The sequence below is a fragment of the Geotrypetes seraphini genome, chromosome 10 (assembly GCF_902459505.1).
Source record: "Geotrypetes seraphini chromosome 10, aGeoSer1.1, whole genome shotgun sequence".
NCBI lineage: Eukaryota > Metazoa > Chordata > Amphibia > Gymnophiona > Dermophiidae > Geotrypetes > Geotrypetes seraphini.
Window position 1 is genome coordinate 130,603,666 of NC_047093.1, and position 27,380 is coordinate 130,631,045.

General features: G+C 43.7%; 1 protein-coding gene across 2 annotated transcripts in view; it reads right to left on the minus strand.

The window, feature by feature from the left end:
- LOC117368385 (scavenger receptor cysteine-rich type 1 protein M130-like) overlaps positions 1 to 27,380 on the minus strand; it is a 142,965-nt gene that overhangs the window by 16,071 nt on the left and 99,514 nt on the right. For both annotated transcript variants that reach the window (XM_033961984.1, XM_033961983.1), the window contains 4 exons: positions 17,990 to 18,292; positions 9,702 to 10,016; positions 6,142 to 6,447; positions 940 to 1,248 (listed from right to left, as the gene is read on the minus strand). In XM_033961984.1, the coding sequence (XP_033817875.1) occupies positions 940 to 1,248; positions 6,142 to 6,447; positions 9,702 to 10,016; positions 17,990 to 18,292 (1,233 nt within the window). The remainder of the gene's footprint in view (positions 1 to 939; positions 1,249 to 6,141; positions 6,448 to 9,701; positions 10,017 to 17,989; positions 18,293 to 27,380) is intronic.

Here is a 27,380-nt window from a genome sequence, read left to right on the forward strand (position 1 = left end):
TTATTATAGGAAATTAGAGCATTAGCTTCAGCTTTAATTACAGACTAGAGTTACTTTATCATTCACTGGGGTGCAAAAAGAAATCCCTTTCCCTTCTAAAAAGAAACGCAGCTGATCAGGGTCATAAAATATATACTTATTATCCTGATACAATAGAAAACACTTGCATGGAAACCTTAACTGAAAAGAGGCATCCAATGAAATCACTTTATCACGATAACATAAGAATTCTTTTCTTCTTAATTGTGTCCATTTGGAAACATCAGGATATACAAATATTCTCTCTCCTAAATAGGTAACTTGCTTTAAATTATAATAAAGCCTCAAAATTGAGTCTTTATCCTGGTGAAAAACCAAAGAGACTATTAATGTAGCCCGTCTTAGACTATTTCTTAAGAGCTAATTACTTACTAATAGAGACGGCCTGATTACTTGTTTAGCCTTCTCATTGGTTCCAGGGCCTATAAATCGGAGATCATTGCAAGGGTACGGAGGATAGGCATATAAGCAGTGCTTTAGACTGATACTATTGGAATTTTAAAATAGCCCCTTGAAATGCTAGCCTATGTACTCTAACAAAGGGCTCCTTTTGCAAAGCTGCGCTAGCGTAGGTTCTCAAATTCTACGTGCGCTAAAAACGCTATCGCAGCGGTGTAAAAGGAGCCCAAAGCCTTTCTATGCTAAGAAAAAAAAAAATGATCTCTTCATCTCCCTTGCTAAGTGAGTAGAGTCGTTTCCAAGTTGCAAGCAATTTTCCAGCTAAGTCTTACCAGTGAAGATGTCGCTGTCTCCGGAAGTCCTCTCACAGCACATCTTCGCTACAAATTAACGTTCTCTTTAATTATGGCTCTATTTGCAAATTATTTGATATGCATAAATACTGATAAACAAAGAGAAACCCCATAAAGATGAAGTTCTTTTCTTAGAAAGGGATTGTACCTGTGGAAGGAAGAAGCAGAGTGACCTGGAGAGTTTGGCTGAGTGGAGAATGGAAGTGGCGTTCCCCAACGTATGCCACATACTGACAGGAGTAATTTCCAGTAGAATTGCCCCCTATTAGGGTAAATACGGTAGAACCATTGGTTCCTGAAGCATGAAGCAAGGAACTTGTGTCGTTAGAGATTTGGTATAGGATGAAGGTTAGGTTCTCATAGATGTCGAGAACGTAGCATCTAATTACAAGGGTTTGTCCTTCGGTCATTTCTCCTGATGCTGGTTCCATGGAAATATTGGGATGTAAGATATCATCTGGTAAAATCCAAAACATAAATAGTAAATTCATAAGTATTCGTGCTTATTAAAGCCTTCAGTTTCAAAACTATATATTTTATGCAAAGGTATTTTAGTAATACAAACAGAAAGGGATGCTTGCAAAAGTACTGAAAAACATAGAGACAGGGAAGAGGAAGAGGACAGAGAGATTTTGCTGTTACTCAGTATTACACTTGAGCATTCTGTTCGGTATCTCTGAAGAGGAAATTACATCTTACCTGCTAATATCCTTTCCTTGAGAACTACTGATTTTGATGATATCACCCTATATAGGGTCCTATACAGCTCATAGCCAGCCAGTATTTCTGTAACAAAGCAATATATCCTTCTATATCACTAAAAAAAATTAGGACAAAGAAACAACTGAAAAAAGCCCATTTTTGGCACATTGATCAACCGCCAGTCTCTGTAAGCACTTCCCTTTGAAAGATTTAAAAATGCACACTATTGCGGCATTCATGCCGTGGTGGCGTGTGCCCAAGCTCCTTGGGCTTGCTCCTTGGAGCGAGCTCTTGTATGACTGCGAAAACTGTTTTAAAAAAAAAAATCTTTGTGCAAATATCTTAGATCAGAGGGAAGCTTAAGTTTTCCTGGTTTCAATTTCTCATTGTTTTTATTTTACTTATGGCGCTTGCAAGCTATACCTCTCATATATCAACTATAGTTTGTAATAGACCTTCTTCAGCTGTTACAAAGTCCAATTTGATTTACGTTTCTTGCACGTCGTTTTCTCGACACAATGCATTTTTGTCCTATGGCTTTTCTTCGTGATACCATCCTAATGCACAAAATTAAAGTTATAGATTTAACAGAAACTTGGATCAGACACGGAGAGGAACCATATCTTATTTACTCTATGTCTCCTGGATATTATTATCTATCAAAATATCAGGAAAAATATGAATAGTAGAGCCAAGGAACTGGTCATTAATATCCCGAAAATAAAGACAAAGAACATAATCCCTATCATTTTCCAAGGCAAAGGTTATCAAAAGGGTTGTCCTCCTATCTGTTATAACTTCTAGCGAACTCTCCAGAAATGTTTACAAATTCATGTCCACTGAATTATCTCTTGGAGTCTCCTTTGGAGTTGATACCCCTAGATCTCTCTCTTAATATTTAAATACTGTGCTCTCACAATTGGAGGGAGATTTTCCATCGGAATAGCCAAAATTTTATGGAAGTATGTCTGTGCCATTTCAATAGGTGATATAATAGGACACTTTGGAAAATTCAAAAGACTCAGGTTATTCTTCCTAAGCTGGACGTGTCGAGGTGGAAGATGACATCCTTTTTCTCAAAGGACCCTCGGCCACAAGAGGGCATCCGCTTAAACTTAGAGGGGGGAGATTTAGTAGTGACACCAGGAAGTATTTCTTCACGGAAAGAGTGGTGGATCACTGGAACAAGCTTCCAGTGCAGGTGGTCGAGGCCACCAGCGTGCTTGACTTCAAGAATAAATGGGACATCTACGTGGGATCCCTACGAAGGTCAAGTTAAGGAAGTGGGTCATTAGCATTCAGACTTATGGGGGTGGGTCAGTTGAGTGGGCAGACTTGATGGGCTATAGCCCTTTTCTGCCGTCATCTTTCTATACAAAATTCTCCATCTTCCGTGATATAAAGGACCGCTCTTTAACCAATTCCAGTTCTAAACTATTCATCTCCTTGATCTTATCTGCTTGTTTCTCCAATTTATCACCTACCAATTTAGATACCAACAATCCTTGTTGCTCCACCTTGGAAAAAAGCATATATATGACTGGTTAGGCTGTGCTTGGTAACTTGCTCCAGCAACCCTGAAGAAGGAACAAAACGCGTTGGTGGGGGTTGGTGCAATCGTGCAATGCTAGTTACCTCAGATAAAGCTAAGTTAACTTTAATGTATATTAAATGAGTACAAATGAATTTAATGAATACACAAGATTTAGTAAAAAAATGTAAAAAGTACAGCAGGATTGACTTCACATGTTTGAAAATGGATCAATGAGGAGTGCGGCCATCCCTTAGCTGATGCTATGGGTGGCGTTCTGAGAATCCTATAACGAGTGAAGGAATATTCACCACTACTATATCACAATCTGAATCTATAGCGAAGATCCTATGCAAGAAAGCAAAAAGGGATGGTGAAGACCCATTGAAGGCAAAACTGCATGGGAAGAACATAGCAACAGAGGTTATGGATAGCAGCCCAGAACAGCACTTGATGATATGGATATTGAAGACATCTCTGCCAACAGCCAGCAAACTACTTAAACCCTGTGTGAATCAAAGTGTATCAGGAGGCAGGTTGTTAAGTCAGATATGACATATCTGCAAGAGATTGGCCTGAAGTGAATATTGGGTATTCAGTCCACAAGAAACTATTACCATATCAACCACTGATGGTTGGGTACCTATGCGAAAAAAGGTCATATCACACTCTCTATCGCTACAATCATGTGGGCTTAGGAGTGGCTCAACAACCAGCTTCACAAAGGCAACACGTACGTGGTTCGACAGAAGGGCCAGGCATGTCCTTCTGCTCCAGGACACCCCCAAGAACAAGAGCTGAAAGGAACAGCAGCAATTAGAATCCCTAGCCAGTGTACACACCTGCTAGGTTTACGGTATCAAGTATACCTGCCACATTGGATAACAGCACACTGATGCCAAACAAGAAACAGCAACTGCATGTGCAGAAAAAAACCTTATATTAAAAAATGCTCAACACTACCTCAGAGGTTTGATATGTAAGACATGTATAATTGGAAGTAGTACATAGCTCAAAAAAAAAAAGGAGGCAATGTTACAGATGTTAATTTATGCTACTTCCTCTTTTATCACCTTTAACCTTGAATTGCAGTGCATCATGGTTCCTGTGCACCGTTGCATCTAGTGTGTCTCTTTTTAACTCTGAAAAAGTCTTCATATGCTGGTAAGAGAGCACAAATCCACACATCTGGGCTGGTCTAGAAGCATGAGAAGATGTGAGCATTTTTCCATACACATTCTGGATAGTTGTACATAAAAAAATTGTTGAAACCGAAACAAATCTAGATGGCTCTCCCCTGTAAATCCACGTATCGAAGAGCCTGTTGAAAACATACACAAACCAAAGAATCTTCTACCATGGCATAACGCCTTAGATCGCTGCTCGGGCCTGCATTGCCTCCCAGCTCTGCCGGCGCCCACCTGCTCCACTGGGTCCTCCGTGAAGGAATCCCCAGCTCAAAAAGAGAGCTCAGCCTCACCGCCCGATGACGCCTCCTGTGCCCACGCCCGAGACGCCATGCCGCTACTCCCGCACACCAGCTAGAACCGACGACTCACAGGAAAAAGCCGCCCCGGAGGACCCCGGAAGGAGCCGAGTCCTCCAGGGTTCCGGCTTTATGACCTCGCCCCCGCGCCCTGTCCTGCCTCCTACCAATCGATTTTAAATCCCTAACTTGACAGGCCCTCCACCCAATTATATCCCATTACTCTGCCCCACCCCTCCACCCAACTAACCTAACTAACCCCAGCCGAGGGGTGTTACATTCCGCCCATCAACACAGGAGTCTCGATGGCTCTCCCCTCTAAATCCACGTATCCAAGAGCCTTTTGAAAACATATACAAACCAAAGAATCTTCTACCATGGCATAATGCCTTAATGTTAATTTTGCTAAAAGCAATGTAATATGTGGCATGCATTTGTAATAAAGTTTCAATAGAAAAGAGTATATATATATCTCTAACCAATAAGACTTTCACCATATAAAGATTTATTACTTACCGTACTTACATAATCAGATGGTGGGTTCAATTAATTGCATTACCAGTCTCACACGAAAATCATAGATCCAAATTCCCTCGTTATTTATTAAGCTTCAGTGAAATATTAATTTATATCTTTCATTGCTTATTCTTTATAAAGTTTCCAAGAGTGCAGGTTTTAGGATGCATTTTTAGGCTCCGTTTTAGAGAATGATACGGTGACAAAATTCATCACCGTCCCCGTCCCCGCGGATAACCGCGGGAAATAATCCCAAGTCATTTTCTAGTGTCTATTTCAACCTCGGTCCTTCTACACCAGCATTCTTCAAAGCAAAGCTTGCGGGTCAGTGGTTGTGGCCATTCATACTCTGATTCTTATGGGAGCCAAGGATAATGAAGCCATTGTGACATCACTGATGTGATTGGCTCTTAGGCACTGGTGGAATGAGGCATTATGACATCACAATATCTGCTCTGGATACCAGAGACTGTCATTCTGTAGTGTCTGTTTCAACCTCGGTCCTTCTACACCAGCATTCTTCAAAGCAAAGCTTGCGGGTCAGTGGTTGTGGCCATTCATACTCTGTTTCTTCCCTCTCTCCTTAAAGAATGACATGAAGATGGTTTCCCGCGGTTATCCGTGGGGACGGGAACGGTGATGAATTTTGTCACCGTGTCATTCTCTACTCCGTTTCTCTCTTTGTCCATCTGTACAGATAGGCAGAAAGACACACACACCAGCCTCTGTTACACTAACATGACAACCACGGGTTCCTTATATCAAGGTGCGCTACGGGGCTTGGCGCGTCGGACATTTCAACAGGCGCTAACCCCTGCGGCACGCCAAAAAACGAATGCCTCGTCAATGGAGGCGTTAGCGACTAGCGCGGCAGGCGGTCGAACGTGCGGTATTCCATGCATTAACCGCCTACCGGAGCTTGATAAAAGGAGCCCCCATGTCTTTTCACACTCAGTCCCCAAAGAGACGTGGCTAAGTTTCCAAATGAAAGAAGGAGAAATGCGCCCTTTTGTCTCATTTGTGAACTTTTCAACACGATAATTCCTCTGAGCCGCTTTTTTAGGACATTCCTCCTGCCTAACTCGCTTTAAACCTGCCTGTGGGCCGCGATTTACCTGAGCACACAACAGTGGCATCTGCTCCATTGGTGCAGCCGACCCCAGCAGAAAAGGTTGCTTGGCATTTACTGATGGAAGACTCGGTTCCATCACAGTTGACATCTTCTAGCCAAAAAGGGCCAGAGCCATGCCCAAAATGACCAATCTTCACCGCGGATAGAGCATAACCACACTGCATGCTACTGCACACCACCTCGGCATCCTGGAGATCCCAGTTATGATTGCACACGTGTCCCCACAGGTCATTGTGTAATACCTCTACTGTTCCAGCACAATTTCCCGGACCACCCAAGAGCTTGACTTCTACATGAAAAGAAACAAAAGACAGATGCTATAAATGTATTTAATTCCATCCCCTTGTCCCCGAAGAGCTCAGAACAGCTTACAGGTTAAACATACATATTATATCAGAGATCTCAAAGTCCCTCCATGAGGGCCGCAATCCAGTCGGGTTTTCAGGATTTCCCCAATGAATATGCATTGAAAGCAGTGCATGCACATAGATCTCATGCATATTCATTGGGGAAATCCTGAAAACCCGACTGGATTGCGGCCCTCAAGGAGGGACTTTGAGATCCCTGTATTATATAGTCGACAGGTTACAATTTGACATCATTACAAAACAAGTTTACAATACAAGGTTGTATCCTAACTTGATAGAAACTAGGGATCTAGTACAAACAGTTAGATTTTCCAGGTTACAATTTGCATAGTTATCCTTGGCACTGCATGTTTTTCCAACATAATCAAATCAATAACATACATAAGACAATTGGGGGCTGTGATGAAACTGAAGGTAATCATTCAGGGCTTCCTAGGTCCATGAAGGTTAGTGTGTCACAGTGGGAAGATTTGGAGTCCAGGTTGGCATGAGCCCAACCAGCTGAAACAGGTCCTCCAAATGGTAGGCAAGCTGGCTGAAACAGCATTGGACTATAGCAGGGGTGTCCAACCTGCGACCCCGTGAAGTATTTTGTGCGGCCCCGGTCGAGGGCGATGCAGAGTTTTCCTCGACTGTCCCCGGGTGTTTACCGCCTTGCCGGTTCCCTCCTCTGTCTTGCTGCAGCGTTTGCACGGCCCCAGAAACATTTTTTTTCGGCCAATGCGGCCCAGGGAAGCCAAAAGGTGGGACACCCCTGGACTATAGAGATTATACAGGGTATACAAAGCTATTTCTCTGCATAAAGCAGAGATTTGTGTGTGAAATGGGCTTTTTAAAAACTGTAGTGGGCTGTACTAAGGAGGGAATTCATCAGTGGGCACTAAGCAATGTGGCAAATGCTTGCAATTGGCATGCACTAACCACTAAGATACCCATTATATTCCTATGAGCATCTTGGCATTTAGCTAACCCAGTTAGAGTATGCTAGATTGCTTAGGGTCAGATTCTATAAAGGGGGGGGGAGGGGAAGGGGAGTTGTGCAAAACTCCAATCTAGGCGCTGCTTATAAAATCAGGGCCAAAATGCACACTTTTTCTGAACTTTTAATTAATTTCTTTAATTAGCTTTTAATGGCACGGGAATTACCGTAGCCAAAAATCCCGAGATTCTCGGCAAGAGGGAGAATTAGAAGTCTTTGAGCATGCGCAGATGCATGCTCAAGGCAGGCAGAAGCCGAAAGATCTTCTAGGCACCGGCACGATCTGTGCCTGCGTGCCGGTGCCAGATGGGGGGGGGGTAAGTTTAAGTTGTTTGTGCGGGGGGGTGCCGGTTTGCGCAGGGGGGTGCCGATTCATGCGGAGGGGGGTCTTTGCGAGCGGGGGGGAGCAGCACTGCTGGCCTCGGGGGGGGGGGGGGAGGGAACGTATCAAAACGAGTTTCCATTATTTCCTATGGGGAAACTCGCTTTGATAAACGAGCATTTTGGATTACGAGCATGCTCCTGGAACGGATTATGCTCGTAATCCAAGGTACCACTGTACTTTTAAAACCAATAGGAGGACATTTTTTTTTTCACTCAGAGACTAGTTAAGTTCTGGAACGCATTGCCAGAGGTTGTGGTAAGAGCAGATAGCGTAGCTGGTTTCAAAACAAAGTTTGGACAACTTCCCGGAGGAAAAGTCCATAGTCTATTGAGAAAGACATGGGGGAAGCCTCTGCTTGCCCTGAATCGGTAGCATGGAATGTTGCTACTTCTTGGGGTTTGGCCAGGTATTAGTGACCTGGAATGGCCACCATGAGAATGGGCTACCGGGCTTGATGGACCATTAGTCTAACCCAGTAAGGCTGTTCTTATCTTCTTAAATGAATGTACACCCCTATTACTGACCAGAGTTACTATAGTGACAGATTCTGATATTCGGTACAGTGTCACACACATTAACACTTTATAACTACACTTAACTGTGTAGCAGTCATACATTACATAGAAATTATTTCGGTGATACAGTAGGAGTAGCCTAGCGGTTAGTGCAGCCATTTTGAGAACCTGGGGAACTGGGTTCAAAACTTACTGTAACTCCTTATGACTCTGGACCAGTCATTTAACACACATATGCCCTAGGTACAAAATAAGTGCGTAGGCCCTTGAGCTGACCACTGACCCATGGCTGCATGCACAGTGAGGCATCCTCCCTGTGATGGTTTGCCATTGCCTTCTCCTACTCAGGGTGCGGCTCCACTATGTTGCTGCTGCCCAAAATAGGGCCCTGTAGCCTACAGTACCTGGTATTTCCCAGTGGTCCCTCATCCAGGCCTGACCCTGCTTAGCTTCTGATAGCGAGAGCAGGCCTACCCAGGGCAGTTAGGCCATAGGCACCAAGTAAGTATTCGTATATAATATGTAAACTACTTTGATTTGTAACCACTAGAAAGGCAACATATCAAGACCCATTCCCTTATTTCAAAATATGCTCGGCAAGAACTTTTAAGTCCAGTTAGAATAATACCACATGATTATCCACAAGTTAGAAGGGTAGGAATGAGACACCAAGTATCGGTTCATAGACAACCCCGCGAAAGACAAAGGCGCGCGCCGACAACTGAGCGCAAGACGGAGGCGCGCGCCGAAGAAAATTACAGTTTTTAGGGGATCCGACGGGGGGTTTTGTTAGGGAGCCCCCCCAGTTTACTTAATAGAGATCGCGCCGGCGTTATGGGGGGTTTGGGGGGTTGCAACCCTCCACATTTTACTGTAAACTTAACTTTTTCCCTAAAAACAGGGAAAAAGTGAAGTTTACAGTAAAATTTGGGGGGTTACAACCCCCCACACTCCCCACAACGCCCCCACAACGTGGCGCGATCTCTATTAAGTAAAGTGGGGGGTTCCCCCCCACGCCCCCGTCGGAGCCCTAAAAACAGTAATCTTCTGTGGCGCGTGCCTCCGTGCTGCGCTCAATTGTCTGCTCGCGCCTTTGTCCTGGCGCGCTTATGACCTGACACCCAAGTATCAGCATCTGAAAAAAATATCTTACATAGTCTAAAGGTTATGTAAATAAGTTTAAAAAAAATTGTATTTAAAAAGTATATTTGTATTTCTCATCAAAGAAGATTTGAATGTATTTACAGTACAGTGATAGCATAGGGATTCCTAACTCCATAAAATCGTTTCTCTTACCTGCGCACACGACCCCAGCGTCTTCGTCGTGGCTGCAACGGTTGCCTCTCATTTCCTCTGATTCGCATTCGGAGATAAGAGACTCATTGCCTACACACGTAACTGTTTCCAGCCAAATGGGACCAGCTCCTTTGCCGAAGAAAGCTTTACTCAGGGCAGATATCGCAGGTCCACAGTCCAGCTGTTTACACACTACTGCTGCATCAACTATATCCCAAAAGTCATCGCACACGGTCCCCCACTGATTATCATGGAACACTTCCAATCTCCCGGCACAGCGATGGGGGCCCTCAACCAGCCTGATTGGCATGTCACCTGCAAACATTTTAGCAGGTTTTGTTAGTAATTTTGTTTCATATCCATTTATTCCTTTAGACAAAATACTGATATTTCCAAAATGAAGATTCAATCTAAAAAAGCTAAACTAAAAAGGGCTAAAAATATTGAAATGGGCAGTCATGCAGAAGCATATATCAGTAATTCATTAAGATTCATGGCTTCTATTTTCAGATTCTTTGTGGTGTTCCTGTGCAAAGCTAGCTTGGTGGATTTATTATCCCATCTTCACCATATTTTCTCAATAGATCATTTTCAACATATTCTTTCTTTATGTTTAGCCTTTTTTGGGGGGGTTGGCTACATTGTATGGTTTTTGCAAACCAAGGATTTTTGTTCTTTCATTTGTCCATGATGAAAATCATGTCTGCTGTCTTGGCTCTAATTTGTTGTTGTCCGTTAATTAGCGTACTCTGTTTGCCGGCGAAAAGGGGCAAACAGAATGCTAGGAATGATAAAGAAGGGGATCACAAACAGGTCGGAGAAGGTTATCATGCCGTTGTACAGGGCAATGGTGCGCCCTCACCTGAAGTACTGCGTCCAGCACTGGTCACCGTACATGAAGAAGGACACGGTACTACTCGAAAGGGTCCAGAGAAGAGCGACTAAGATGGTTAAGGGGTTGGAGGAGCTGACGTACAGCGAAAGATTAGAGAAACTGGGCCTCTTCTCCCTCGAACAGAGGCGATTGAGAGGGGACATGATCAAAACATTCAAGGTACTGAAGGGAATAGACTTAGTAGATAAAGACAGGTTGTTCACCCTCTCCAAGGAAGGGAGAACGAGAGGGCACTCTCTAAAGGTGAACGGGATAGATTCCATACGAACGTAAGGATGTTCTTCACCCAGAGAGTGGTAGAAAACTGGAACGCTCTTGCAGAGTCTGTCGTAGGGAAAAACACCCTCCAGGGATTGAAGACAAAGTTGGACAAGTTCCTGCTTAAATGGAAAGTACTCAGGTGAGGCTGGGCTTATTTAGAACACTGGTCTTTGACCTAGGGGCCACCGTGTGAGCGGACTGCTGGCCATGATGGGCCAGTGGTCTGACCCCGCAGCGGCAATTCTTATGTTCTTATGCTGCAGCCTAATGTCACAACAATATAAAGCAGTGCGGCGATATAAAGCAGTGGTTCTCAACCCTGTCCTATGGGGACCCCCAGCCAGTTGGGTTTTCAAGATATCCCTAATGAATATGCATGAGAGAGATTTGCATATAATGGAGGAGACAGGCATGCAAATATGCCTTATGCATATTCATTAGGGATATCTTGAAAACCCGACTGGCTGGGGGTCCCCTAGGACAGAGTTGAGAACCACTGATATAAGGGACACAAAATGAGTTTCCTTATTGTCTATGCCAGAGCAGTTCAGATGAGTGGATTATGAACTGCCAGAGCAGTTCAGATGAGTGGATTATGAACTGCCAGAGCAGTTCAGATGAGTGGATTATGTCTTCCTGCCAGCAGATGGAGCCACAGAAAAACAGAACTGTCTTTTCTCCCCTTTTAGGGGGCTGTTGCTGCCTTCATCCAGGTACAGTAGGTATGAGTAGGCCGAGTAGGCACTCTCAGGAAAGCCATAATCCCAGATTCCCGGTGGAGCAAAGACTGAGACGGAGGGATTAGCAGGCAACAGTCCTTTGGAGTTGATTTCCCCTTAGCAACAAACTAGAGGGCTAATATTGGTAGTGGCCAATCTACAGATCCTAGGGGTGCTAAATCTGGTGGTGCAAGGCCCCTCTCCCTGCCTCATCCCCCCCCCCAATCCTTGTGGTGGTTGTGGTTTCAGTGTCTACTGTCCTTCTCCCCTGCCAAAGGTACATTCCCTGAGTGCTAGAAGAAAAATGAAAAAAAAAAAAAAAAAGAAGTCTTCATGGCAGCCTTTTTCTAGCCTACCTTCTGGGCTGCTATGGTGCTGTGTCATTCTTTATTGCAAACTTGATATACTGCCTAATCTAGTAAGGGGAAAGGGCGGGAGTTAAGGTTGTGTACAATCTAAAAACATTAGGGATAGGAAAGGAACGCCATTAAAAACAGGGCAGAGTTCAGTGGCATAGCCAGGGTAGGGGGCACCAAGGTCCTTTCTAAGCCCCCTGTACCACCAAGAATCCAATGCAAATACATCACTAGGAGCTCATTAGAATTTCAATGAGGTCTCCTAGCAATGTAATGTAATGTAATGTAATTTATTTCTTATATACCGCTACATCCGTTAGGTTCTAAGCGGTTTACAGAAAATATACATTAAGATTAGAAATAAGAAAGGTACTTGAAAAATTCCCTTACTGTCCCGAAGGCTCACAATCTAACTAAAGTACCTGGAGGGTAATAGAGAAGTGAAAAGTAGAGTTAGAGGAAAAATAAAAATAAAATAAACATTTTAACAAGACAGCATTGATCTAAATACTTTGGAAGGTAGAAGAGAGGAGAGAAAGGAATAGAAGCAGAAGGGGGAGCCGTTGAACAGTAGAATTCTGGAGAAATTTAAATGATAGAAATAGAACAAAACAAAGACAAAAGGCAAAACAATAGATAAGATTAAAGATAAATCATAAGCTGGAAAGAAAAATAAAATAAAACTTTGTCTTCAATCCACGGTTTCAGCGTCAGTGATGAAGTGTAGCAAGTAAGTTTAGGAGGAGCGATTGACGTTTCCAGAAAAGGCTTCTTCAGGGAAGAGACTTGGCAGACAGTCCCAGGATGCCTATGTCTCCTCCCCTGCGATGTTCTCCCATCCATGCATTCCCTCCCAGACACACTGCCCGTGCCCCAGCCACTCCAAGGAGGCTGCCCCAGATGAGGCCCACGGTGAATGCAGGATTCTCTCCTCTGCGGGAAAGCCGCCCGGAGCCGACAGTCGATCGTCTTAGCGGATTGCATGGGGGGAAGAGTTCACACTCTTGGTAGGATCGGGTCTGTGTGCTCTCGGTGGTTGTGGCTGGTCTCGTTGCTGCTTAGGTGTAAAAGCAGTTGATCTCCACTGCTGCTGATATTTAAAAGCAGGCAGATTGATCTCTCCAATGGACTGCAGGGGGAGGAGTTCACACTCCTGGCAGGATCGGGTCTGTGGGCAATGCGCAAAAAGGACCCTCCCCTCATTTCCAGTCACTAATTACTGCCGACAACTGTTATGCCTGTGTTGTGTACACACAACATAGGCACAACAGCATTAAAATAAACAACCCACAGCTCTTCTAACAGGGGGCCCAAAACTGGGACCCCCCCTGACACCCCCCAATACAAGTTCCCCCTCCCTTCCAATCTCCCTGACCACTCCCACCAACCCAAAACAAAATCCTGGCGGTCTAGTGGTCGGGTGGGAAGTCCTCCCTCCTGCTCAAGGACCCTCCACCCCCAATACTGCCCCGGTACCTTTTGTCAAAAATCAGGCACAAAGGATGCCTACTCCCCCTGCCTTGGGGAAGGGCTTTAGGCACCTGAGCCAATCAGGGCCTTAGGATCCTCCCAGTGCATCATTGGCATGCACTAGGAGGGGCCTAAGGCCCTGAATGTCTCAGGCACACAAGGCGCCTCCCTAGGGGAAGAACCTTAGGTGCTTGAGCCAATTAGAACCTTAGGCCCTTCCCAGTGCATTCCAGGAAGGGCCACCATTTTGAAGAGGTGGCCTTTCAAGGCAAGGGTGGAGTAGGCATCCCTCCTGCCTGATTTTCGACAAAAGATGTGAGGGTAGAGGGTCCCTGGCTGGGGGGGGTCTGACCCGAAACTCCCCCAATCCACTAGACCACCAAGATTTTATTTTGGAGTGGTGGGAGGGGTCAGGGGGATCAGAAGACAGGGGCTTGGTGTCTGGGGTTATGGGAGGCTATGTGGGGGATGTCAAGGGGGTCCTGGTTTTGGGCTCATGTGACTTCTGCGCCCATTAAAAGAAAAGTAGCCCCTTACAGAATCGCACGCTCAGCTGATGGGTGAGGTTGAATTCATTACATTACATTACATTACTGATTTCTATTCCGCCTCAACCTTGCAGTTCTGGGCGGAATACAAAAGAGACAACTGGACATTTCCAGGATAATTACAGAGAGAATTCTGGTCATTTCCAGGAGAAGTTACAAGAATAATGGAGCTGTATATTTCAAGAGCTACAAGATGCTGTACAAATAGGAAATAGTGCAGATCCAGTATATATACCGTTAGGGAAGCAGTTGACATGCTTGATGCTAAAGAGAAGGGAACTGGTGAAGGGGGGAGGAGGGGGGAGTTGCGTTGAGGGGGGTCCGGTTGGGGTTAAGCCATATGTATAAATTTTTTGAATAGGTGGGTTTTGATTTCTTTGCGAAAATATTTGTAGTCGTTTGTTGTTATCAGCAGGTTGGAGATAGTGTGGTCCAGTTTCGCTGCATGCGTCACCAGCAGACTGTCAAATATCTTCTTGCGCTGGGTGTCTTTGAGTGGGGGGTAGGTAAAAGGGGTCTTAGTTCTTCTTTGCCTAGTGGTGGTGTTTTGGTACAGGCGATTGTTTAGGTAATTGGGGGCTGTGCCATGTATTGCTTTGAATAATAGACAGTATAGTTTGAATTGAATTCGTGCTTGTATTGGTAACCAGTGTGAATCCAGGTAGGCCGTGGTGACGTGGTCAAATTTTCTCAGTGAGTAGATTAATCTGAGTGCAGTGTTTTGAATTGTCTGTAGTTGTTTTATCATTGTTGCAGGGCAAGGCAGATAGAGTATGTTGCAGTAGTCCAATAGACCTAGTACTAGGGATTGGACTACTAGCCTATATTGCTCTTTGTCGAAGAATTTTCTGATTTTTCTTAAATTGCGCATGGTTAGAAATGCTTTCTGGGTGGTCTTGCTGATTTGGGCCTGCATTGTGCAGCATCTGTCTATTGTTACTCCTAGGAGTTTTAAGGTAGGTTGTATAGGGTATTTGGAGGCGTTTATTTCTAGTTCTGTGATGGAGGGATTCTTATCCTTTTCAAGCAGTAGAAATTTTGTTTTGTCAGTGTTCAGCTTCAATTTGTAATCTGCCATCCATTTTTCCACTGCTTGAAGGTTTTTTTCCAATTTTTCTGTAGAAGTTGGGTCAGGAGCATCAAAGGGTAGGGGTATGGTGATGTCATCAGTGTAGCTAAATGAAGTTACATTCAGATTGTCTAGGGTAGACCCAAGGGAGGATAAGAAGAGGTTGAAGAGAGTAGGTGAGAGTGGTGATCCTTGAGGAACTCCACAGGGGTTGGACCATGGTTCTGATTAAAGATTGTTTGACTTTACTCTATAAGATCTGTATTTAAGGAATCCTTCGAACCAATTGTATACTCTGCCTGAGATCCCTATGGCTTCTAGTGTCTTTAGTAGGATGGTGTGGTCGACCAGATCGAATGCTGCAGATAGATCGAGTTGAATTATCAGCATCCTTCTGCCTTTGCTGAGGTGCTGTCGGGCTGTGTCTAGTAGGGTTACTAGTAAAGTCTCCGTGCTGTGGTTGGATCTGAATCCCGATTGAGAGGGGTGGAGAAGATTGTGGTCTTCCAGGTAATTTGTGAGGAATTGTGCAACTAGTCCTTCTATAAGTTTGACATATATTGGTATTGAGGCGATGGGTCTATAGTTAGCGGGGTTATCTATAAGGCCTTTGTGGTCCTTCACAATTGGAGTGATTATGATTTCTCCTAGGTGCTGCGGGAATTGACCTTCAGTGAGTGTAATTTGGATCCATTGCATGAGGCTGGCCCTAAATTTGGGGGTGGCATTGGTTATTAGATACGCGGGACAATAGTTCAGGTCACATGAGGCATGACTGTATTTTTTGTAGAGTCGATTCATGTCTGTCCAGTTTACCGCAGGGAATTCGGTCTAGGTCCTGTCTGCTGCAATGGCTTCTCCTATTGGGGGATTTGTTGTCATCTCGTCGAGGAGGGCGTGTGTGTTATTGAAGACAGTTCTGATTGTTGTAATCTTGTTTTTGAAGTGGTCTGCGAGTTGAGTGGCTGTTCCTCTGCTGCAATTGGATGCTACGGTCTAGGCAAAGATAGGCGGCTGAAGTGTAGGCCAGGGTTTTCCCGGCCTACATTTTAGCCACCTATCATAGTGGTTAGCTACTTTAGATCACCTAATGCCACTTCAGGTGTTGGCCATGCCTTATTTGGCATTCCGCGGCCTAATCTGGCTATCTAGCCATCATACCGGTAGCCATTCCAGCCACCTTTTATTAAGGTGTCGGTAGGTGCTTCAACCCTGCCATTTTTGACTACATTTTTCAGTTACTTAATCATCGGCAGGGCGCCTACCAACGCCTACATTTAGACGCTGGTTATAGAATTTCCACCTAAATGGGTACCAATAAAACATTCATAATAGAATCAACAAACAAACATACAATACTGACAATCTGCACTGAATCCTTGGATATAAAGCAGTTTTCTCAAAAGGTATAAGAAGATGATAGTGAGGTAAATCAACCTTGACAAGTCCAAAACTCCACCTCACAATATTCAAGAAAGAGATATATGGCTGAATCCATCCACTTAGAGCAGCCACCTCCAATATATTGCACATTCAAAGTTCAGATAAACAGTCTTCTTCAAACCATATCAGAAGTAAGATTAACCAAAAATATGGGATAATCCAATCATTTCTTTTCTTCAATACAGCAGAGATGCTAGTATCGCTGCTGTATTGAAGAAAATATATTGGAGGTGGCTGCTCTAAGTTGATGGATTCATCCATATATCTCTTTCTTGAATATTGTGAGGTGGAGTTTTGGACATATAAAGCAGTTTTCACATCTCTTTTCCCTGGAGATGAGGAGACTTAGAGGGGATATGATAGAGACTTACAAGATTTTGAAGGGCATAGAGAGAGTAGAGAGGGACAGATTCTTCAAACTTTCGAAAAATAAAAGAACAAGAGGGCACTCGGAAAAGTTGAAAGGGGACAGATTCAAAACGAATGCTAGGAAGTTCTTCTTTACCCAACGAGTGGTGGACACCTGGAATGCGCTTCCAGAGAGCGTAATAGGGCAGAGTACGGTACTGGGGTTTAAGAAAGGATTGGACAATTTCCTGCTGGAAAAGGGAATAGAGGGGTATAGATAGAGGATTACTGCACAGGTCCTGGACCTCTTGGGCCGCCGCGTGAGCGGACTGCTGGGCGCGATGGACATCAGGTCTGACCCAGCAGAGGCATTGCTTATGTTCTTATGGGAGAGGAGGAGATAGTGGATGCTGCGGATGGACCATTTGGCCTTTATCTGCCATCATGTTTCTAGGTTTCTATAACCATAAAGCTCTATGACATCACAATGCAGGTGCAAAGAGCCTTAGCCTATAGGAAGAGGAGATGCAAATGTTAAGAGCCTTAGCCAATGCGCTTCCAGAGAGCGTAATAGGGCAGAGTACGGTACTGGGGGTTCAAGAAAGGATTGGACAATTTCCTTCTGGAAAAGGGGATAGAGGGGTATAGATAGAGGATTACTGCACAGGTCCTGGACCTCTTGGGCTGCCACGTGAGCGGACTTCTGGGCGCGATGGACCTCAGGTCTGACCCAGCAGAGGCATTGCTTATGTTCTTAAACAAATTCTTCTTAAAATTCTGTTTTTAAAAGGAGAAATGTTGAGGCAAGGTGCAAAGAACCAGGCAACTTGTTCCATAATAAATGTCCCAGGCATCTGCATAATGAAATTTTGCTATAGAAAGCAACACCAGTTATTGCAGTCTTGCAAACCGTATGGAGAAGACAGGGCGTGAACCTGTAATACTTGCTTAAAATACGCGGAAGCAGTGCTAGTTACTCTTAAAAAATCAGCCTTAAAGAACATTGTCAACCAATGTCAAGTTTTCATCAGCACAGTAACATGATCAAGTTGCATTAAACCCCATTTCTAAATGTATTGCAGAATGTCGCATAACCGGTTTTTATGATCCTAATGATGCTTTTTCAACAAATTATTGTATATTAGAAAGAAAAGAATAAAAAAAAAAAAAAAGAATTACCCATCACCACTTTCACGGGGTCACTCTCTGGTGATTTAAAGCTTTGTCCTGGCAGCCCCAATTCGTACTGGCAGATGTATCTCCCATTTTCTGAGGTATCCAATAAACTCAGATTATGAAATGCTGTTATCTCCTCGCTAGATAATGTCTCCACTGTGATGGGATTTGATACGTTTTCTTTCAGAAAATACACCACACTTTTTATGTGAAATCTGGGGATGGTGCAGCTCAGCTGTACATGGTCTCCTCTTTTAGCTACGATGCCTTTTGGTGATCGTGTCATGGTGGGTTGGGACAAATGACCTGTAATGGCAGGAAGACTGTAATTATTTAAAGTCCTCATTAATTCATCCAAATCTTAGAGTAAAATATCAAAAGTGTCAAAAGTATAGCCTACATCCCTTCCCCAGGAATCTAACCAAAGACTCAAAACGTTCCTCTCCATAAAGAACCAACTCCCAGCCAGCCTTCCTAATTCCGTGATCTCCCCAACCTCATCCTTGGAAAACACCTCTGCTTTGTACAGGAAAAGTAGATGTAATGTACTGAATACTCGCAGTATGAGCCCTAAAATAACTGACTGGCTTAGGAACTAGTTGATTAGAAGGTGACAGCGGGTAGTGGCAAAAGGAGCTCACTGTGAGGAAAGACATGTTACTAGAAACATAGAAACATAGAAAGATGACGGCAGAAAAGGGCCACAGCCCATCAAGTCTGCCCACCCCACTGACCCACCCCATTAAGTCTGAGTGCTAGTGACCTGGTTCCTTAACTCGACCCTCGTAGGGATCCCACGTGGGTGTCCCATTTATTCTTAAAGTCAAGCACGCTGGTGGCCTTGATCACCTGCACCGGAAGTTTGTTCCAGTGATCTACCACCCTTTCCGTGAAGAAATACTTCCTGGTGTCACCACTAAATTTCCCTAGTGGCATGCCACAAGATTCAGCTCTTGGACCGTTTCTCTTTTTTTTAAAAAACTTTAAATCTTTATTAAATTTCAATTTTTTATGATAATAATAATCATATGAAATCATCAGTATCCAACTAATATCAATAAAAAGGAAATATAATAACAAGGTAAATTAGATAAGTTTCAACTGTTTATTAGTCCACAATAATATAAAGGAGGAGTTCCATAAAGATCGAAGACTATTTTATTCCCTCATTTATTAAGGAAAATAATGGTAGCCTGAAGTGGACCTAAACTAAACTTCTTTGAGCATTCATTCCTGAATATTGACAGGGGTACTTGCAGACCTCACCTCATTTTCTAGAATAAATCTCGTCAACTGTGTAGAATCAAAATAAGTGTATCTGGCACCCTTGAAATTAATCAAACATTTGCAAGGGAATCTTAATACAAAAGTAGCTCCCAGTTTCAGAACCCGGTTCTTTTTATTTTGTATGCAATATTACCAAAGGGCTTCTGGTAAGATTTACCTTTTTGCAGAAGATACCAAAATGTGCAGTTGGATAGACACCCTTATGGTGTGGATAGCATGCGAAGGAACCTAGTGAAGCTTGAAGAATAGTCCAGAATTTGGTAGCTATGATTTAATGCATAAAGTTGCAGGGCAATGCATTTGGTCTGCCATAACCTGAGGGAGCAGAGCAGCTTAGCGAGTGAAACATAGAAATATAGAGTATGATGGCAGAAAAGAGCCGACAAGTCTGCCCACTCAAGAACCCTCCCTCCTTCGAGAATCCATCTTTTAAGCATTCCTCTGGAGCGACCCCACCTGTCTGTCCCATCGTCCCTTGAAGTCGAGCGTGGTACTGGCCTCGACTACCTGACGTGGAAGACCATTCCATCGATCAATTACCCTTTCGGTGAAGAAATACTTCCTGGTGTCCCCATGAAATCTTCCCCCCCTGAGTTTTAGCGGATGCCCTCTTGTTGCAAGACAATTACTTCTGTGAAGTACTTCTGTGCACAGAAGAGGAGCAAGATATTGTATATGATGATCTTAAGGTAGCTAAACAGGTAGAAAAGGCAATGACAAAAGCTAAAAGGATGCTTGGGTGTGTAAGGAGAGGAATGGCCAGCAGGAAAAAGATTATGGTCTTACCTTGATAATATCTGTTCCAGTAGATAGGCGAGTCATTCTAGATGTGTGGGCTATCTCTCAATAGCCACATGACATATGCAGAAGGAATCCACCCCAGATTTTTTCTGTGCCTCTCCTCTACTTCACTACTTCTAGTGCCCTCTATAGGTAGTACCCAAGCACAAAGCTCTAACAAGAGTACGTGAAGGAAGGACTCCAATGGAAACATTTCCAAGAAACAACCACAGTGGCATACCGCTCCGGGTGCAGACCATAAGGGGATGCTCCTAGAGTTGGCGTCATGGTCTGTGATCTTCACTGCAGCAGGAGGAAGTAGTGTTGCCCAATTCACCAATTCAAATCAATTCACTAAAAAAAAAAAAAAAAATAGGACGCACCGATTTAGTGAGTCCTTTACTCTCCTGACATGTCCAAGTCTTATAAAGCAGCAGCATGAGCAGCAGTGATAGAGGCCAGTGGGCAGGCAGGGGTTACACAGGTTGCTCCTGACCTGCTCTGTGGGGGCCTTTCCTCTGTTACAGATGGTCTGCGCATGCGTCGGGATCGCTAGAGAGCGATCCCGACAGTCGGATGGGGCCGTGATTCCGATAGCCCTTATTTGCAAGAGGGCGATTCATGAATCAGCCCCCCCAGACATGGATCGGATCCCTCACGGATCGGATCTGATCCGTGCCCTTTGTGAATCTAGCCCAAAGTTCCTTGATGAAACCAAAGACTGCTTTATGAAGCAGCGGTTCAGGAACCAACAAGAGGCGAAACAATTCCAGACCTAGTCCTTAGTGGAGTGCCTGATTTGGCGCAGGATGTAATGGTGCTACGGCTGCTTGGTAACAGTGATCATAATATGATCAAATTTAATATAATCTCTTAAAAAAGGAGACTATAATACCATGAGGATAATAGTAAAAAAACAACAACATAAACTTAAAGGAGCAGCTTCAAAGGTCAATAATTTACATCAGGCATGGATGTTATTCAAAAATACCATTGGGGAAGTCAAGACTCTCTCAGGTATAGCTTTTTCTTTTCCTCTGTGCTTGATTTGCTTCTGCTACAAGGTTGGCGTCACACACCATCATCCACTTATTCACTTCTCACCCAAGGAACTTGCTTTTTCCTCTTGGATTTTGGATTTCTTTACTGCTGATCTGTTGTTTGTGATTCTCCTCTTGCTGACTGGTTTGTTTTTGTTATTCTTTAAACTCTCTCTGGTATAGCTTTTGCTTTTTCCCCTCCGTGCTTGACATGCTTCTGTTACAAGGTGACATCACACACCATCAATAAAAACAAAACAAAAAACGTGGATGCTGATGTTCTGAGAATGATTTATTATAAGTCCTTTCACAATTTTTTTTCATGTCATTTGTGCTTGTCTCCAGTCAGTTCCGACTATATGCTTAAAGACACTGTTTTTAGTCCATTTTTTTTTGTGTGTATTTAACATCAATTGGACCCCTGAGGAAGGCGTGTTCGCCGAATCACGGGCCATGTAGGTCCGGTTGGACTATTACACACGTATTTTTATGGCTTTATTGTGAAAGGACGTATAATAAATCATTCTCAGAACATCAGCATCCACAGTTTTTTTGTTTTATCTTTGGATTGATTCTACTGTGGATCTTTGGGTCTTTGGTTTTGTTGGATCACACACGATCACCCATTTATTCACCTCTCACCCAAGGCGCTTGCGCCATGGGCACAACCTGCTCCTTGGGGCACCTCCTTGAGTAACTATTTAACATGTCTTCCCTTTCTTTTTTCGTTTTGTTTTTGGCTATTATTCTACTCGTCTGCCTTTGTCAATTCTACTGCTATTATGGGTACATTTCCCAACTAGGATTCACATTCTATATCTTCTCAAATTTGCCCACGTCGCTCTCCTCTTCCATTTACCCAACCTCAGTTCAGGCACTTGACTCCATGCTCTATTGTCTCTCAAGAGTCTTCATCTTCCACCTCTCTATTGAATCTTTTGAATGTAAGGTGCTGAGTACCAATATTGGCACCAATTAAGCCTATTGACATAAAGTTCCACTCTTAACTAATCTTATTCTCTGTCATAACCTCGACATATTATGTGTTACGGAATCCTGACTGTCACCTGGTGAAAACAACCACTCTTGTGGACTCCTGTCCATCTGGTTTTCTTTCTTATCATACTTCTCGCCCTGCCCGTCGAAGTGGTGGTGCGTGCTTTTATATCTCTAAGCTCACTATTTCTTTCTGCTGACAATTGATGAGGCGCTTATACTCTGGGTCGCAACTCCCAACAGTAAAGCCTTCCTTTTCCTTGCTCTCATTTACCATCCACCTTCCTTCTTAATGGATTCTTGAGATGAGCTGCTTGCCTTTACAGCAGAAGCCACTACACTCTTTAATCCTTTTCTTATGTTGTGCGATTTCAACCTTCCAGGACCTGTTGTCGTTTTTAATCTTTCACTTCTACTATTGGACTTACTCAGAATGTTAACTCTCCAATTCATTTGGCAGGTAAAACTCTGGATCTAATTTTCACTGGTCCAGGTTTGTCTGTCCTTCAGTCCTCCTTGAAATTTACGCCTTATCTTTGGACTAGTCATGCTCTCATTTGTTTTTCACTTAAAATACCTCTTCTGAATGTTCTATTACCATCAACTTTGCATTCCTATTGCAATTTTGATGATGCAACATTATCTGAGATTAAATCAACCCTCATAAGATTATCCTCGGTTTCAGATTCAGCATCTTTAGATGATCAAACAGACAATCTACACTTAACTCTATCGTCTATTCTTGATACACATGCCCCTATAGGACCATGCTCCTCAATGAATACAAAAGAGATCTATTTGCATACAATTGAATCAGTAGATGCAAATCAGTCTCATACATATTCAATGTAGAAACTGAGCTGAGACACTCAAGAACCATAGTTGCTCACCCCACTGCAGAGATTAAAGGCATTACTCTAGGCAAGTCACTTAATTACCCTAGGCACAAAATAAGTACCGGTATCTGTCTAAAATATGTAAACCAATCTAACTGTGTAAACCACATAGAAAAGTAGTTTACAAGTCCCATCACCTTTACGCTTACCCTTTACTCTGTATGCGCCAAGACCTAGATTAGACTATCTTATTGGTAAAAAAAAAAGAAAAGATCCAAATGGAAGGGGCAGTTTTCCCTCTTCCCTTCTGATAGCTGTATATCATTGTGAGAGGAATAATCCTAGACTCTCCCCTTGTATCAGTGGTATTGTGGCTGGGGAGTGATTTAAAGACAAGGATACTCCCACTTGGTTTACTATTTATCCCAATGAAATTTCCTTACAAAGGATGCCTCGTTCACTATGGTCAGTTGTAGGTAGAAGTTGTAAGAACTTTCTAAGGTCAAAGGTTTAGCAGGTACTATTAATGGACACTGATTTTATATAGTCCGCCTACCGTAAGATGCTGATATTGACACCAATTCTTTAAAAGTTAAGCACTAGTGCTGCTCGATTTCCGATTCAAATCAATTCACCGATTCACTTTGGGTGAATCGATTCGAATCGATGTGTATTTTTAAAAAATTGGCCTCTCCGATTTGGGGCACAACCCTCCTCCCTGTGCCCGGCTGTCATCGCGGTCACAAATCCTGCTGTTGCCGATGCTGCCACTCAAAACATGTTTTTTTTAAAAAACCCTCTCACCGGCTTGTGGATTCCCCGGCTTGACTTGACACAGCCTGAAGTTCTATGTCTGACTCCAGCCAAAGAAAGTAAAAAAGAAAAAAAAGCCCGAAAAACAAGGCGATTTTTCAAACCCTCCCGGTAACACTAGCCTGGATTAGCAGCTGCACCGCTCTCTCCTCCGTAGTTTTAGCGGGTCAATTCCCTTCTGCAGCCTCGGGACTTCTGATAGACCGTCCCGCCTCCAATGATGCAACTTCCTTCTTCCTCAGAGGCGGGACGGCCTATCAGAGGCCCTGAGGCTGCAGTAGGGAATTGACCCGCTAAAGCTACGGAGGAGAGAGCGGTGCAGCTGCTAATCCAGGCTAGTGTTACCGGGAGGGTTTGAAAAATCGCCTGGTTTTTCAGGCTTTTTTTTCTTTTTTACTTTCTTTGGCCGGAGTCAGACACAGAACTTCAGGCTATGCCGAGTTTCTTGCAGGCTTTTTTTTCACGCAGGAAGCTTCTAACAGGTTGGTAGGCCTGCCCCGGGAGGCACAAAGGAGCTGATCCAGGCTTGTTGTTGTTTTTTTTTATTTTTTTGCCGTTGGAGATTGGTAGGGAGGGTCCGAGGGTGGGGGGGCTGTTGAACCCGCAATAGGCAGGGAGGGGGGCTGCTGGACTCACAAGGGGGGGGGGGGGCTGCTGCTGCACCCGCAATTGCGAGAGTGGGCTGCTGGCCACGCGATTCCAAGGAGGGCTGCTGATCAGGAACGGTGGGAAGGCAGGCAACTCGAGGCAGATACTTTACTGAGGGGACAAAGCCATTCACCGCTCCATGGGGCAAGTGAATGGCCTTGTCCCTGTACCCGCGGCAACCAGTCCTTTTTTATCCCGTTCCTGCGGGTCGCCCATGGCTACCCGTGGCTAGCCGCAGGTAACAGTCACCGTGCCATTCTCTAGGGCTCAGCATCCTAACATTTAGGCACTCTGGGATAATTCTCAAAGTGGCGCCTGAAATGGCAGGTACCTAGAAAAATGTCATTTGCTATTAATCATGCATCAAAGAACTGCGCTTAAGTTTTATATTTCCCCTAAACACGCCTACTTCTGCGTTAGATGTCACTAGGCGCCACTAGCCGCCAGTCCCTGAAGGCGCCTGGGTTTTGGTTGGCTTTTAATGACACGATCAATTATCGTGCCACTTAAAGCTGATTAAGACAATTAAGTTAGGCACCAGCGGGCATGATCTAAGCTTTAGGCAGCCCTTACAGAATTTGGCCCACCGTATTTATGCCAGGGCTTTCTTCACCTAAAGTCAGGCAACGATATTGCTGCCTAAACGCACCTAATTCATCAAGAGGTGCCTAACTCAAAAAGACGCCTATGATCTGCCCTAACCACACCCACTTTTTGGGTAGGCACTTTGGGCTAGGCAACTACGTTTTATAGAATAAAGTTATTTAAGTTAGATGCCTAACTTTCAATTACGTCCAATTAGAGCCAATTGTGAAATGTTCAGTACTAATATCGGCACAGATTAAGCCTACCGACCAATTAAATTAGGCACCGATATTGGTGCCTAATTTTAGGCAGACATTTTAAAATCAGGGCCTAAAAGTCTCCGCTGAGCTACTATTTTTGGTTTCTGCTTTGCAGGTTGCAAACTTCCAATCTGCTGCTATCATGAGGGGAAGGGGAGGAGTATACGATGTCCCTCCTAACTTTTCTGTTGTAGTACATGAGAAGAAAAAGCAGTCCTAGCCAGCCAAGAACTAGAGTAGCTCACAGGATCTTTGAGACTAAATTAACTCTCTCAAAAGGGGAATAAAAATTTAAAAGATCCACAGACACAGGCGCACTAGTATATCCAGCCACAGGTGAAAAAGAGATCCAATCAAATAAAGCATTGGATCAAATATTGGAAAGTCTACACCAGGGGTGTCCAACCTTTTGGCTTCCCTGGGCTGCATTGGCCGAAAAAAATGTTTCTGGGGCCGCAAAAATGTGTAAACGCTGCAGCAAGACAGAGGAGGGAGCCGGCAAGACGGTAAACACCCGGGGGGCAGCAGAGGAAAACACTACACCGCCCTCGACCGGGGCCGCACAAAATACTTCACGGGGCCACAGGTTGGACACCCCTGGTCTACACTGACTGAAACTGGGGTGACAAAGGGGTAGCAAGGTATTTTGGGGGGGGATGTCACTTGCCACCCTTTGCAACTTTGTAGTAACACCTATAGCTAGGGCTTTTTCTAGCACAAAAATTATGCATATACTCAGATTCATGACCATCCTTAAGGGGTTAAATGTAATGTAATTTATTTCTTATATACCGCTACATCCGTTAGGTTCTAAGCGGTTTACAGAAAATATACATTAAGATTAGAAATAAGAAAGGTACTTGAAAAATTCCCTTACTGTCCCGAAGGCTCACAATCTAACTAAAGTACCTGGAGGGTAATAGAGAAGTGAAAAGTAGAGTTAGAGGAAAAATAAAAATAAAATAAACATTTTAACAAGACAGCATTGATCTAAATACTTTGGAAGGTAGAAGAGAGGAGAGAAAGGAATAGAAGCAGAAGGGGGAGCCGTTGAACAGTAGAATTCTGGAGAAATTTAAATGCCAATTAAGGGACGTACCCCAATAACATTAACACCCTCTGCAACGAGTCAAAGTGCTAATGAATCAGCTACGATCGGTAAATTCTGGTTGAGTTACTTTTTACAGCTTCCTGCCGCAAGAAACCGTCAGCACCACAGTCATAGCAGTAAGAGACGTTCAAAATGCTGAAAGGCATCGATAAAATAGAGCAGGAAAATAAATTATTTACATTGTCCAACGCGACACGGACAAGAGGGCATGATTTGAAGCTAAGGGGGGACAAGTCCAGGACAAATGCCAGGAAGTTCTGCTTTACACAGCGAGTGGTAGACGCCTGGAATGCTCTCCCAAAGGAGGTTATTAAGGAATCCACTGTGCTAGGATTCAAAGGCAAATTAGATGCACATCTCCTTACGAGAGGCATAGAGGGATATGGGTGACTAAAACTACATCAGGTGTATACCTGACTGGGCCTCCGCGTGTGCGGATTGCCGGACTCGATGGACCATGGGTCTGATCCGGAGATGGCAGTTCTTATGTTCTTATGTTCTTACTATATAAGCTAAGTACTATTTGTCATATATAATAAACTGGGGGATTGGATGAAACAACACGAGTTAAAACTAGAAGGATTGCCCTGAGAGGTGTTGAGCAATTTCTGAAACTTATAGGTGCGACGGATAAGGTGTGACAGAAAATTGAGGTTGAGAATGAATTAGAATAAGGTGTCTATTAAAGATTTGGGACTCAGGAACTGACAGATTTCTTTCACTACTAATACAGGCAACAATAAAATATAAAAATACATAGAGAGAGCACATATATTAGGCAATTAAAGACCAGTGATAGTTCACATTAGTTTGAGTGGGTAAGATTATATTCAAACCCAGTCAGCTGTTAACACTTGAGATCTTTCGGCCTATAAGAAAACATAAATCTCCACATCATATATTAGATTGTGGGTTGTATGTTAAAAAAGAACCTCTCTACATTCTTCAATTTTTAAGGGATATTTGTCAGTATTGCAAATGGAACAACCCAAACTGCTACAAAGGCCTAATCAGAAACTACAAGGCTCACAAATTACC